This window comes from Oncorhynchus mykiss, chromosome 7 (genome assembly GCF_013265735.2).
Source record: "Oncorhynchus mykiss isolate Arlee chromosome 7, USDA_OmykA_1.1, whole genome shotgun sequence".
Lineage (NCBI taxonomy): Eukaryota > Metazoa > Chordata > Actinopteri > Salmoniformes > Salmonidae > Oncorhynchus > Oncorhynchus mykiss.
In genome coordinates, this window is record NC_048571.1 from 67,042,057 (window position 1) to 67,055,107 (window position 13,051).

The window sequence follows — 13,051 nt, forward strand, 5'->3', positions numbered from 1 at the left end:
TGTGTGTAGTGGCATGGTATTGGTGTTGGTTATTATTGAGGTGTAATATTTCCAATTCACTGTGTGTCTGTAACATGTTTTGGTCCAAAAATGTGCACCACACAAGAATATCCTATAGTGCCAGGAGTTCTTGTGCGGAGGGGGTGGATCTACATGAATCTTGGCGTGTTATAGTGGTCAATCTGGTCATTAAAACTGTTCAAATTGGTGTCTGTATGTGTGGAAATATAGCCAGTCCCAGACTGTCCTTTTTGCCTAGTTGTTTGAGAGAAAATGGTGAGAGATTAAGTTAAATTGCCATTCACGCTCAAACAAAGCACACAGTGACTCCTTCATATCTCCCTCTCTAACTGTTTCATATCTCCCTCAATAACCGTTTCATATCTCCCTCTCTAACCGTTTCATATCTCCCTCTCTAACCGTTTCATATCTCCCTCTCCCTCCTTTTTTCATTGCCTCTTCCCATTCTTACTGTTTTTTCCTACTCTTCTTGTCCTTTCACTCTCTCTCTCCTTCTCTTCGACTCAACAGCTCAGAGTCCCACTGCAGCAGATCACCTACAGCAGGCTTACACAGGAGTCCAGCAGTATGCAGGTATGTCACTCTCACATGGTGTGTGTGTATGCATAATCTGATATGTAGGTGTGTGTGTGTAAAAACATTAGTCTTAGTGTCTTATCAAATACATTTGTGTGTGTATAAGTGGGTGTGTAGGTGTGTGCGCTCGGCTCTCCAGCCTTTGAGTGTTATCTGATCTGCTTATGTATGTGTGTGTCTTAGCAGCCTACCCTGCTGCATATGGCCAGATCAGCCAGGCCTTTCCCCAGCCTCCTCCCATCATCCCACAACAGCAGAGAGAAGGTGAGGCACACACACAGACCAACCCTGGTCTATGCCAATCTGATCAAAGTATTAAAGTGGCTGGTATTTTTTGCTTGTCTCCAGGCTCATACACTACTAGCAAATCAACTGTCCCTTTCATAGCACTTCCATGCAGTATGCCTCAATGTTACATGAGGGGTGCACCTCAATAGCTTCCTTTCTTTGTCACCAGCAGCACCGGCGATTTAGCATGTAGATACTTTGGGAAACAGCCAATGTTCTGTGTTTTCTTTTGTCCTGGAAGAAAGCAAGTGAGAGAGATGCATAACGGTAGACTTGCTGTAATCAGCCGATGTGGAGGGAGAACTCATTGACCTGTGTGCTGGATGACATTGGCTTGGGACTCTGGCTCCCCCCTGTGGAGTGTAGATGAAACATATGGGAATCATTTTGCGTCCCAAATGGCACCCTATTCCCTTTATAGTGCACTACTTTTGGGGCATCATCTGACTCCAGAACTTGTTCTACATAGTCTTTCTGATATCATATTATGTACCTGTTTACTTGCATCATCATGTTGATTGATCTCCCCCCCCCCCCCCCCTTTATACCACCATCTCTCACTCCTTTGCTATAACCCCCTCTCTCTCCCACCCCATCCCCCTCTTCCATCCCACCCCTTTCCTCTCTCTTCCCTGCCGCAACCCCTCTCCTCTCCTTTCTCTCCCCGATGCCACCCCACCCTCTCTCCTTTCCTTTGTCTCCCCGATGCCACCGTTCCCCTCCTCTCTTTCCCCCTCCCCTCTCCTTTCTCTCCACCATCCCATCCTTCCTCTCTCTCTCTCTCTCTCTGTGCAGGGCCGGAGGGCTGTAACCTGTTCATCTATCACCTCCCTCAGGAGTTTGGGGATGGCGAGCTGATGCAGATGTTCCTGCCTTTCGGTAATGTCATCTCCTCCAAAGTGTTTGTGGATCGGGCGACAAACCAAAGTAAATGCTTTGGTGGGTAAAAATGATAAAACACCTGTAAAGATGATTTATTCTTCATTATTATCCGTATGATTATTCTTTCACATTCTTTTTTAGAAAACATTGAAAAGAGACATTGTAAATTATATAGTTGCTTGAAAATTCAGGGCCCAGGCGGGAGTGAATATGTCTTGCGGGTCTTCTGTTACAGATACAACAGTGCCCTGAAAAAGTATTTGCCCCCTTTGTTTTTTTCTTCTATTTTTGAATATTTCTGACACAATGTTATCAGCTCTTCAGCAAAAACCTAATATTAGATTAAGGAAACGTGAGTGAACGAATAACACAAAAATGCAATTTCTGTCATTTATTTAATAAACTTTTTGGATGACATGGGTCCCGTTATCTCTGGCGAAAACCAAACACTGCATTCCACAGTAAGAACCTTATACCAATGACCTAGCATGGTGGTGGTAGTGTGATGGTTTAGGGATATTTACTGCCTCAGGACCTGGATGACTTGAAGGAACCATGAATTATGCTCTGTATCAGAATTCTACAGGAGAATGTCAGGCCAGACATGAGTTAAAGCTGAAGCACAGCTGGGTCCTGAAGCAAGACAATGATCCAAAACACACAAGCAAGTCTACATCAGAATGGCTGAAAAGCATTACATTTCAACCCAATTGAGATGTTGTGGCAGGACCTGAAACGAGCAGTTTATGCTCGAAAACCCACAAATGTTGCTGAGTTAAAGCAGTTCTGCATGGAAGAGTGGGACAAAATTCATCCACAGCGATGTGAGGAACTGATCAATAATTACAGGAAGCATTTGGTTGCAGTCATTGAAGATAAAGGTGTCACAACCAATTAAAGAGTGTAAGATGGCAATTACTTTTTCCACATAGAGGCATTAGGTGTTGCATAACTTTGTTAATTACATTTAAAAAATACGTATTATATTTGTTCACTCAGGTTCTCTTTATCTATTAGGTTTTGGTTGAAGATCTGATAACATCCAGTGTCAATAATATCAAAAATAGAGAACATCAGAAAGGGGGAAAATACTTTCTCATGGCACTGTAAATGCAATGGATTTAGGGGTAGGAAACACCTGTAACTGCATCATAAAGTGATCCTTATGCTCATTAGTATGACAGAGCAGATGTAATAAATTGTCATAATGGTTTATGTCAGGTTATGACAACATATGATACATGTCATGGCTTTAATAATTTAGACTAGAGTGTCAACAAGCTGAGAAACCAGACATGGTCATAACACTTTCTATGAATATCCTCTTCATAATACCTTATAAACACATTTCTAATGCCATACTGTATGAGGTATGCATAATGCAATACAGTATGCATTATGAAGAGGGTATCCATAGGAAATGTTAGTGGTTAGTTGGCATATCACTGAACGCAACCAGGAATGTATTGCAGCATAAATGGACATATCATGACTGCTTATAACAGCTGTTATATGCTAATGACAGGTTTATGACAATTAAATTACGTGGAGTTCTAGCAGTGTTAACCCTTAAACACTCTCTCTATGGTGATACCCATGACAGGCCTGGCGAAACACATTCATTGAGTAGTCGCCACCATAGATTTACAACATCTGGAATGGACATTGTACTATTTAGTGTAACATAGTCTATGAATAATTTTCATGGGCCTTTTAACAGAGCCAGAATTAAATAGATATTTATTATTTCACTGAGAGGTGATGTTTTGCAGATTGAGTCATAAATATTGCCGATAAAAACTAAAGTGCCGTTTCGACGAGTGATGTCTGTTCTATATGTTCTAATTCTATGGTTAATACCATTGAGTTGAGTGACCTAGTGTTGTGTTTCTATTGCATGCCGTGTCAAACTGTGTCTAATGTATAGTAACTTTAACATGCATTATATGTTAAGTCCACACGATGGTATTGTAAATGAAGTGATACGTGTTTTTAAAGTGTTGTAAACTGAGATTTAAAAAAAAAAAATCTGATAATCTGAATGGCTATGGCAGGAAATGTGCTATATTGATTGCATGATGAAGTACAGTATTCATTCAAGTTAATGTATGTGTGTTACAAATGTGGCAAAATGAAGAAATCATGTAATCGACTTGAAATCTGAAGTAGCTTTGATCTGACCACTCCGCTCATCCTGTATTCCGTCTTCCTTCTTTCTTTCCATCTCATGCTACCCTTTCATAAACCTCCAACTGTCACTCATACGGTCCTTTCTTTGGTCTTGCACTTATCTAACGCCGTCCCTCTTCTCTCTCACGCTATATATATATTTCCATCTTCTGGTCTCCATCTCTCTTTCTGCGACCCATCCCCCAGGATTTGTGAGCTTCGACAACCCAGGTAGTGCCCAGGCTGCCATCCAGTCAATGAACGGCTTTCAGATCGGCATGAAGAGACTCAAGGTGCAGCTCAAGAGGCCGAAGGACGCCAACCGCCCCTACTAGCCACTCCTAGCCACCCCTGCCCTGGGGGATAAGGCAGATGCTGCACACAGGGAAACACAGGTGAGCAGTCGCCCGCAATTAGACCCCCTAAATTATATAATACAGTGCCTTCAGAAAGTATTCACACCCCTTGACTTTTTACAGGTTTTGTGTTACAGCCTGAATTTAAAATAGATTACATTGAGATTGTGTCTCACTGGCCTATACACAATACCCCATAATGTCAAAGTGGAATTGTTTTTTCAAAATTATATATTTTTTATTAAAATGAAAAGCTGAAATGTCTTGAGTTAGTAAGTATTCAACCCCTTTGTTATGTCAAGCCTAAATGAGTTCAATAATACAAATGTGCTTAACAAGTCACATTATACGTTGCAAACTCTAACTCAGTTGCCGGAGAGGAAGGAAACTGCTCAGGGATTTCACCATGAGGCCAATGGTGATTTTAAAACGGTTAGAGTTTGTGATAGAAAACTTAGGATTGAGCAACAACATTGCAGTTACTTCACAATACTGACCTAATTGACAGAGTGAAAAGGTAGCTTGTGCAGAATAAAATAATTCCAAAACATGCATCCTGTTTGCAATAAGGCACTCAAGTGAAACTGCAAAAGAAGTGGTGAAGAAATGACCTTTATCTCCTGAATACAAAGCATTATGTTTGGGGCAAATCCAAAACAATACATTACTGAGTACCACTCCATATTTTCAAGCATAGTGGTGGCTGCGTCATGTGGGTGTTCTTGCAATCATTAAGGACTGGGGAGTTTTTCAGAATAAAAAATAAACAGAATGGAGCTAAGCACAGGCAAAATCCTAGAGGAAAACCTGTATCAGTCTGCTTTTCAACAGAGACTGGGAGACAAATTCACCTTTCAGCAGGACAATAACCTAAAACACATGGACAAATATACATTGCAGTTGCTTACCAAGATGACATTGAATGTTCCTGAGTGGCCTAGTTACAGTTTTAACTTGAAATCGTCTTGCAAAACTTGAAAACAAAAATGATCAACAACCAAATGTATAGAGAGGAACAAGTCAAGGGTATGAATACTTTATGAAGGCATGGAATATTTAACATGTGTATATTTAAATTAATTAGCATTTACAGTACATCATATTTGTTGATATATATATAGTACATTTTAATTTATTTAATTACATATATACAGTTCAAACAAATTAGAATATATTTGATTTTACTGTGAAAATATGTTTTGCTGGGGCATATAGAGCAATCTCAAATCAAATCGTATTAGTCGCATACTTACAGTGAAATGCTTACCTACGAGCCCCTAACCAACAATGCAGTTTAAAAAATACAGATAAGAATAAGAAATAAAAGTAAAAAGTAATTAAAGGGCAGCAGTAAAATAGCAATAGCGAGACTGTATACAGGGGGGTACCGGTAAAGAGTCAATGTGCCGGTTAGTTGAGGTAATATTTGGGTAGAGTTATTAAAGTGACTATGCATAGATCTGATTTTACTGTAAGCAATGAGTAAAGGACAGTATTCTCAATTTTCCAGGTTTTTGTTGAGCTGGAACATATGTTGATTACATGAACAACGCCATTGAACTGACGGATCACCGGGACACAGGTATTCTTTGAGGCTGGTATGAAACTGGATCAGATACTGGGCTGAACATGAACAAATAGATGACCAAGTAACAGAAAATTCTGTTGGATGTACCTTTTGGACCTCAGAGAAAACTCCTGCAAGCCTGGGTAGCTCCAGGGCTCCGACTGTCTTTATCGCCTCCCCTCCTCTCTCTCTCTACCTAACCACACCTGAACGACAGCTACCTTACAGGACCACAAGTGAGGAATTATAAATAAAAAAAACACACGGAACAGAGATGGAGGAAACATGGATAATAAGAGTTCCAAGAATTAAACAAACTTTGAAAATACTTTATGGGGGAATGCCATAGGATATCTCTATGTAAATGTGTTTGGGTATGGGGAAACAACTTTTTAAAGAACAATTTTACAGGACTAGAAACAAACGAAAAAATATGTTTCTCGGAAGAAAGAGAACTTTGTAGGGAAAGCGATATTTCATCTTTAGCTTGGAGTGCCTGTCTGTTTCCAGGGGACACCGTTGGCAAGGAGAGCCAGAGCAACGGTCTCCAGGGAGTCTTACCTGTCATTCCTTAGTTGTTTTAGGGACCAAAAGACCAAACATTTTTATTGCTGAGGACTTGTAGCTCTATTAATATACTCAGACCACTGTATCTCTTTTAAATCGCTGTTAACCGATTAAAGAGTTGCATTTAAAAGGTGTACAGTGTGTGTGTGTATATATATATATATATACATACATACACACACACACACAATACATGTATACATACATATATATTGCTGATATGCTTTTTGAATACAGCCAAAACTATTTCCGATGCCGATGGGGTCGCTCACTTCACTAGTTTACAATTAACTTTTCAAAATGTTAATTTTTTCCCCCCTTCTCATTTTCTCTTGGGGGATGAAATGGAGAGTGCATGGGAAGGTTTGTTCCATATTGCAGCCTTACCTTTTCTAACATGAAATCCTAACCTCATAGTTAAAACAACATAATAATGTTTTGAAATATATGAACTTGTTTATATTTGCAGTACATATACAGTACCAGTCAAAAGTTTGGACACACCTACTCACTGTAGGGTTTTTCTTTATTCTTACTATTTTCTACATTGTAGAATAATAGTGATGACATCAAAACTATGAAATAACACATTTGGAATCAAGTAGTAAACGAATATGTTATATTTGAGATTCTTCAAAGTGATGACAGCTTTGCACACTCTTGGCATTCTCTCAACCAGCTTCATGAGGTAGTCACCTGGAATATATTTAAATTGACTGGTGTGCCTTGTTAAGTCAATTTGTGGAATTTCATTCCTTCTTAATGCGTTGAGCCAATCAGTTGTGTTGTGACAAGGTAGGGGTGGTATACAGAAGATAGCCCAAGTCCATATTATGGCAAGAACAGCTCAAATAAGCAAAGAGAAACGAACGTCCATCATTACTTTAAGACATGAAGGTCAGTCAATTCAGGAAATGTCAAGGACTTTCAAAGTTTCTTCAAGTGCAGACGCAAAAACCATCATGCACTATAATGAAACTGTCTCTCACGAGGACAGCCCCAGGAAAGTAAGGATAAGTTCATTAGAGTTAATTGCACCTCAGATTGCAGCCCAAATAAATGCTTCACAGAGTTCAAGTAACAGACATATCTCAACATCAGCTGTTCAGAGGAGTGTGTGTGAATCAGGCCTTCATAGTCAAAATGCTGCAAAGAAACCACTACTAAAGGACACCAATAAAAAGAAGAGACTTGCTTGGGCCAAGAAACACGAGCAATGGACATTAGACGGGTGGAAATCAGTCCTTTGGTCTGATTTTTGGTTCCAACCGCCATGTCTTTGTGAGACACAGAGTAGTTGAACGGATGATCGCCGCATGTGTGGTTCCCACCGTGAAGCATGGAGGAGGTGTGATGGTTTGGGGGTGCTTTGCTGGTGACACTGTCAGTAATTTATTTAGAATTCAAGGCACACTTAACCAGCATGGCTACAGCAGTCTGCAGCGATATACCATCCCATCTGGTTTTCGCTTAGTGGGACTATCATTTGTTTTTTAACAGGACAATGACTGAAAACACACCTCCAGGTTGTGAAAGGGCTATTTGACCAAGAAGGAGAATGGAGTGCTGCATCAGATGATCTGGCCTCCACAATCACTGACCAGCAACCCAATTGAGTGAACAGTGAAAGAAAAGCAGACAAGTTCTCAGCATGTGGGAACTCATTCAAGACAGTTGGAAAAGCATTCCTCATGGAGCTCGTTGAGAGAATGCCAAGAGTGTGCAAAGCTGTCATCGAGGAAAAGGGTGGCTACTTTGAAGAATATAAAATATAAAATATACAGTGGGGCAAAAAAGTATTTAGTCAGCCAACAATTGTGCAAGTTCTCCCACTTAAAAAGATGTGAGGCCTGTAATTTTCATCATAGGTACACTTCAACTATGACAGACAAAATGAGAAAAAAAAATACAGAAAATCACATTGTAGGATTTTTAATGAATGTATTTGCAAATTATGGTGGAAAATAAGTATTTGGTCAATAACAAAAGTTTCTCAATACTTTGTTATATACCCTTTGTTAGCAATGACAGAGGTCAAACGTTTTCTTTAAGTCTTCACAAGGTTTTCACACACTGTTGCTGGTATTTTGGCCCATTCCTCCATGCAGATCTCCTCTAGAGCAGTGATGTTTTGGGGCTGTTGCTGGGCAACACAGACTTTCAACTCCCTCCAAAGATTTTCTATGGGGTTGAGATCTGGAGACTGGCTAGGCCACTCCAGGACTACAATTTTGTTTCTGGTGTCCTTTGACAGCTCTTTGGTGTTGGCCATAGTGGAGTTTGGAGTGTGACTGTTTGAGGTTGTGGACAGGTGTCTTTTATACTTATAACAAGTTCAAACAGGTGCCATTAATACAGGTAACGAGTGGAGGACAGAGGAGCCTCTTAAAGAAGAAGTTACAGGTCTGTGAGTGCCAGAAATCTTGCTTGTTTGTAGGTGACCAAATACTTATTTTCCACCATAATTTGCAAATAAATTCATAAACAATCCTACAATGTGATTTTATGGATTTTTTCTTCTCATTTTGTCTGTCATAGTTGAAGTGTACCTATGATGGAAATTACAGGCCTCTCTCATCTTTTTAAGTGGGAGAACTTGTACAATTGGTGGCTGACTAAATACTTTTTTGCCCCACTGTATTTTGATTTGTGAAACACTTTTTTGGTTACTACGGGTGTGTCCAAACTTTTGACTGGTACTGTATATGTATAACACACAAAGCTAATGTATTCATATATATATATATATATATACACATATATACAGTATATATGGATAAAGATATTAATCAAAATAAGATATGTATTTATATGCACATATTTTATGTATGTGTGTCTGTATATAGAACGGCTATTGACTATGTTGTAATTTTTTTGTAGATTTTAGCTGGAGTTTGAAACACTGCTGTGCTTAGGATGAGGCGCAAATCTGGCAGCTCCCAAAACTGCAGTCATTCCTCTCTCTGAAAAACTATACATGCTGATACACACGTATTCCTAAATATATGTGTGAAGCACAGGAGGATGGTGGCACCTTAATTGGGGAGGATGGGCTCATGGTAATGGCTGGAGCGGAATCAGTGGAATGGTATCAAATACATCAAACACATGGTTTCCAGCCATTATTATGAGCTGTCCTCCCCTCAGCAGCCTCCACTGGTGTGAATATTCACATATTTAGGTGTACATACTATTTGAAAATGCAAAAAAGCCACTTCTCAGTAGCAGGCTCAAAGAGAAATCAGGCTAAATTAATATTAGACGTAAAGGACAAACATCTTCGACTCGATTCCAAACCTATCTTTTTAACTTCACAGTACACTACACAAACTTGAACATGTACAAACTAAGTGTGCTCTTTGAAACTTTAACCAAAATAAATTGATACCATGACCTTTTCGCTCTCTTAATTGCATTCAGTAAGTAAGTGCATATAGTGTATGGGCTGTCACCATAGGTGTGCCTTGTCACCTGCAGAATCTGCCATCAAGCACTGTGCTCTCAAAACTAGGGTTGCAAAATTCTTGGAACTTTCAATACATTTCCTAGTTTTCCTGGAATAAGGAGGGAATAAGCAGGACATCCAGAATCCTCCAAACAGGATTTCTGGAAAACCAGGGAATTGATTGAATGTTCCAGGAATTTTGCAACCCTACTCATAACACTACTGCAAGCAGCCAACGCACTACGATGATGTCAATACTGCAGTCGCATCAGTCATGTCATTTCACATCTCCATAGAGAGCTTTAGCAGTAAAGCATGTCAAAGCTAACAAATCGTTCAGATGTTAAGACCATCAATGTCCTCTCAAACATCCATAAAGTACCATGAACTACTTGGACTAGCATTATTTGTCATTACACTTTCTATCAAAGTGGGCATTATGTACTCTCCGCTAGAACAGGTACTAACTAAAGGGAGTGCTTGGAAATGCTGTGCAAGTATAAGAAACCTTGAGGCTGGGTTCCATTAGGTTTGATCAAAATTAAATTGATGATAAGAGGTTAAATGCCTGACATTGCGAATTGTATAACTTATTTGTGAAGTTTCATGATGTTAAAACAAATTGCAGACCTAGAAAAGGGTTTTTTCTACTGTACACAAAGAAACCAGGAAGTATTTTTTAATGTAAACAGCCAGCGCCAATTCAGCCATTGTTGTATGGAGCTCTCGCCACACCATTCCAGTGCCCGCGTCTAACCTTTCCTAACAGACAAGGATGTAGTGGTAAATAAAAGGTGGGTAAACACTGAACGCCGGTCGAGACTGCCAGGCAGATCCCAACGCCAATGCTAACAGTGTTAATTTAGCGCACTAGGTGCATAACTGCTAAACATCATATCAAAACTGTTTTTACCTGCAACTAGCCTCTACTACATCCCTGCAACAAGGTCCATCTCACCCTGTCCCCCCCGATGCAAACAGGCCTAAAACTCTCCTTGACACATCCATATTTCGTTGGGTTTGTCAAGTCAAGTGTTTCTAAAACACCTCTCCCCATTATTTATCAAGGGTCAACCCTATCTTGAGCTCTTGAGATATTCCCATTGGCATCGATCAATTTATGATTTACTTGAAATTCAAAGTTTTATGAGCATCTAAGTTAGGATTTGAATCCTAAGTCACTTCAATGTGTCTCCCCTCTCCTTTAGAAAAGAGGCCTTCACTTCTCTCCATACCAGCTTTTACTCAGCTCACTCTCTCTCCCTCCTTTCATGTACACTTTCCCCTTGAAATTCAACCCTTACTCACCATTTTGTTCTGTTTTGTCTTATTTCCCTGCTTGCTCCCCTCTCTCTGCTTAGTTTCAACCTGAACTCCAAGACCTGAGAGTACTGGATAGGTGTCAGCAATATCATGGAAACTCCCTTAGCCTTTCAAATAGGCTATAGATCTATTAGTGAGTTTCTTAGACCTATCCCAATGTTTTCTAATCGAGCAAATGAAGACAGAGGAATGACTGGAATTGAGCACCTCTTTCACAAGCTCTAACTTTCAGCTGCAACTGTTTACATATACACCGAGAGAACAGTGGTTAAAAAACAAATGAGAAACAAACAGAAGTTTGAATATAAATATCTATAAATATATACATAAACCGATGAATATACTGTAAATGCTTTTGTTGCTCTGTTTTCCTCTGTACATAGGTTTGCATATTTTATAGGAATTTTACTTCTATCTACAAGGACTGAATAAAAATTCAACTTGAAATACTTAGAAAAGATGAACGAAAGAAAACATACAAGAAATTAAACCAGGTTTTTAAAAAGAGTCCATAGGGATATGGTACAACTGTGGGACCTGACCTAGGCATTTAACCAGAAAAGTCAGGGAGAGCATTGAACTCAGTTAGAGCATAGACATGCATTGGCCTTTTTATACAAGTGTTTTGGGGTGTCTTTAATTGATTTATTTACGTATTTATTACTTCTGTTTACAAACAATACGATATGCATGATTTCATGGCATTATTTTTTTATGAGTTGGTATGTGACCAAATAGTTTTTTATATTCACGTATAGGCCTACATTGTGGTACATTGTTGACTACTGTTATTGTCTACAGGATCACGACTCCAACAGTTAACTGAGAAATAGAGATTATGCTCATATTTGACAATTGTTTTGTTAAGTAATCTGAGTTTTTTTCCGCTGTTCTTTTACCATTTGTGATGCTGTTTTATTCAATATCAGAGCTCTACTGTTCTACTTTATCATACCAGACATTACCCACATGTATTTAAATGTATGTCAACTGTTCAATCTTCCTAGATGATTATTGCTTATAAGTCCATTCAAATTGCGGTATATTAGTAAATGTTCACATACAAATTGAGAATTCAGCTAAATGTGGCAGCCTATAGGCTGCAATGACAATAACATGACAATTTACTGTTTCAAAATGTAAATAAATACAACTAAACCTTTCCAGAAAAACATAAAAACCTTGTTAGCTGTGAATGTGTTCAACAATTTGAATGGACCTTTGATGTTTTATCATTCTGTTTCAACACTGCTCTGTTGTTGACTGTCTAAGCTCTTGTAACACTTCAAAATATGGGATAATACAATATGGGATAATACAATTAAGATAATTATAAATCCCACATACAATGTGTACCTTATTTTGAGGTGTTAGGAGTTCTGTATTAATCATGTTATCTTTCTTTTTAATGTCTTATAGAGCTCTGGTGTTGTACAAGTGTTCAGTTCTATCCAGGGTAAAACACCCATCAAAAACTGCACTATTTCATCAAATATTGTTACTAAATTTCTGATCATTTAGTCTACCTTCAATGCTGTTATCAAGGGTTTATTCCTACAAGCTAGTGTTCTTAGGAGAATAACATTTACTTCTTCAATGGATTCAAACGTATTCTGAAGACAATTTCAGCACATGAAGGGTATGGGGAATTGAATGTTACGTGTTGAGCTTTGCCATGTCTGATGAGGTAGGCTTCTCATTGATTAATGCGCTTTAGGCTCCCGCCCTCATCTCTTCTCTGGTCCCTGGACTCTTTTGTCATTTTAATGAATGATGCGTCTCAGCTTAGCTCAATAATAAAGCACAGTCTAGAATACACCTGTGTCTTGACTCAAACTTACTGCATATTCTAAAAGG

The 13,051-nt window shown here is 39.0% G+C and overlaps 1 protein-coding gene across 12 annotated transcripts in view; it reads left to right on the plus strand.

Annotated features, from left to right (window-relative positions):
• Positions 1–7,016, plus strand: part of LOC110529005 (CUGBP Elav-like family member 4) — a 118,035-nt gene extending 111,019 nt beyond the window's left edge. For 7 of the 12 annotated variants that reach the window (XM_036983883.1, XM_036983886.1, XM_036983884.1 and 4 more), the window contains exons 10-14: positions 532–594; positions 781–861; positions 1,681–1,824; positions 4,144–4,331; positions 5,803–7,016. In XM_036983883.1, the coding sequence (XP_036839778.1) occupies positions 532–594; positions 781–861; positions 1,681–1,824; positions 4,144–4,271 (416 nt within the window). In that variant the 3' untranslated portion in view covers positions 4,272–4,331; positions 5,803–7,016. The remainder of the gene's footprint in view (positions 1–531; positions 595–780; positions 862–1,680; positions 1,825–4,143; positions 4,332–5,802) is intronic. The other 5 variants (XM_036983889.1, XM_036983893.1, XM_036983894.1 and 2 more) reach the window with 2 other exon arrangements.
• Positions 7,017–13,051: the final 6,035 nt, after the last annotated feature.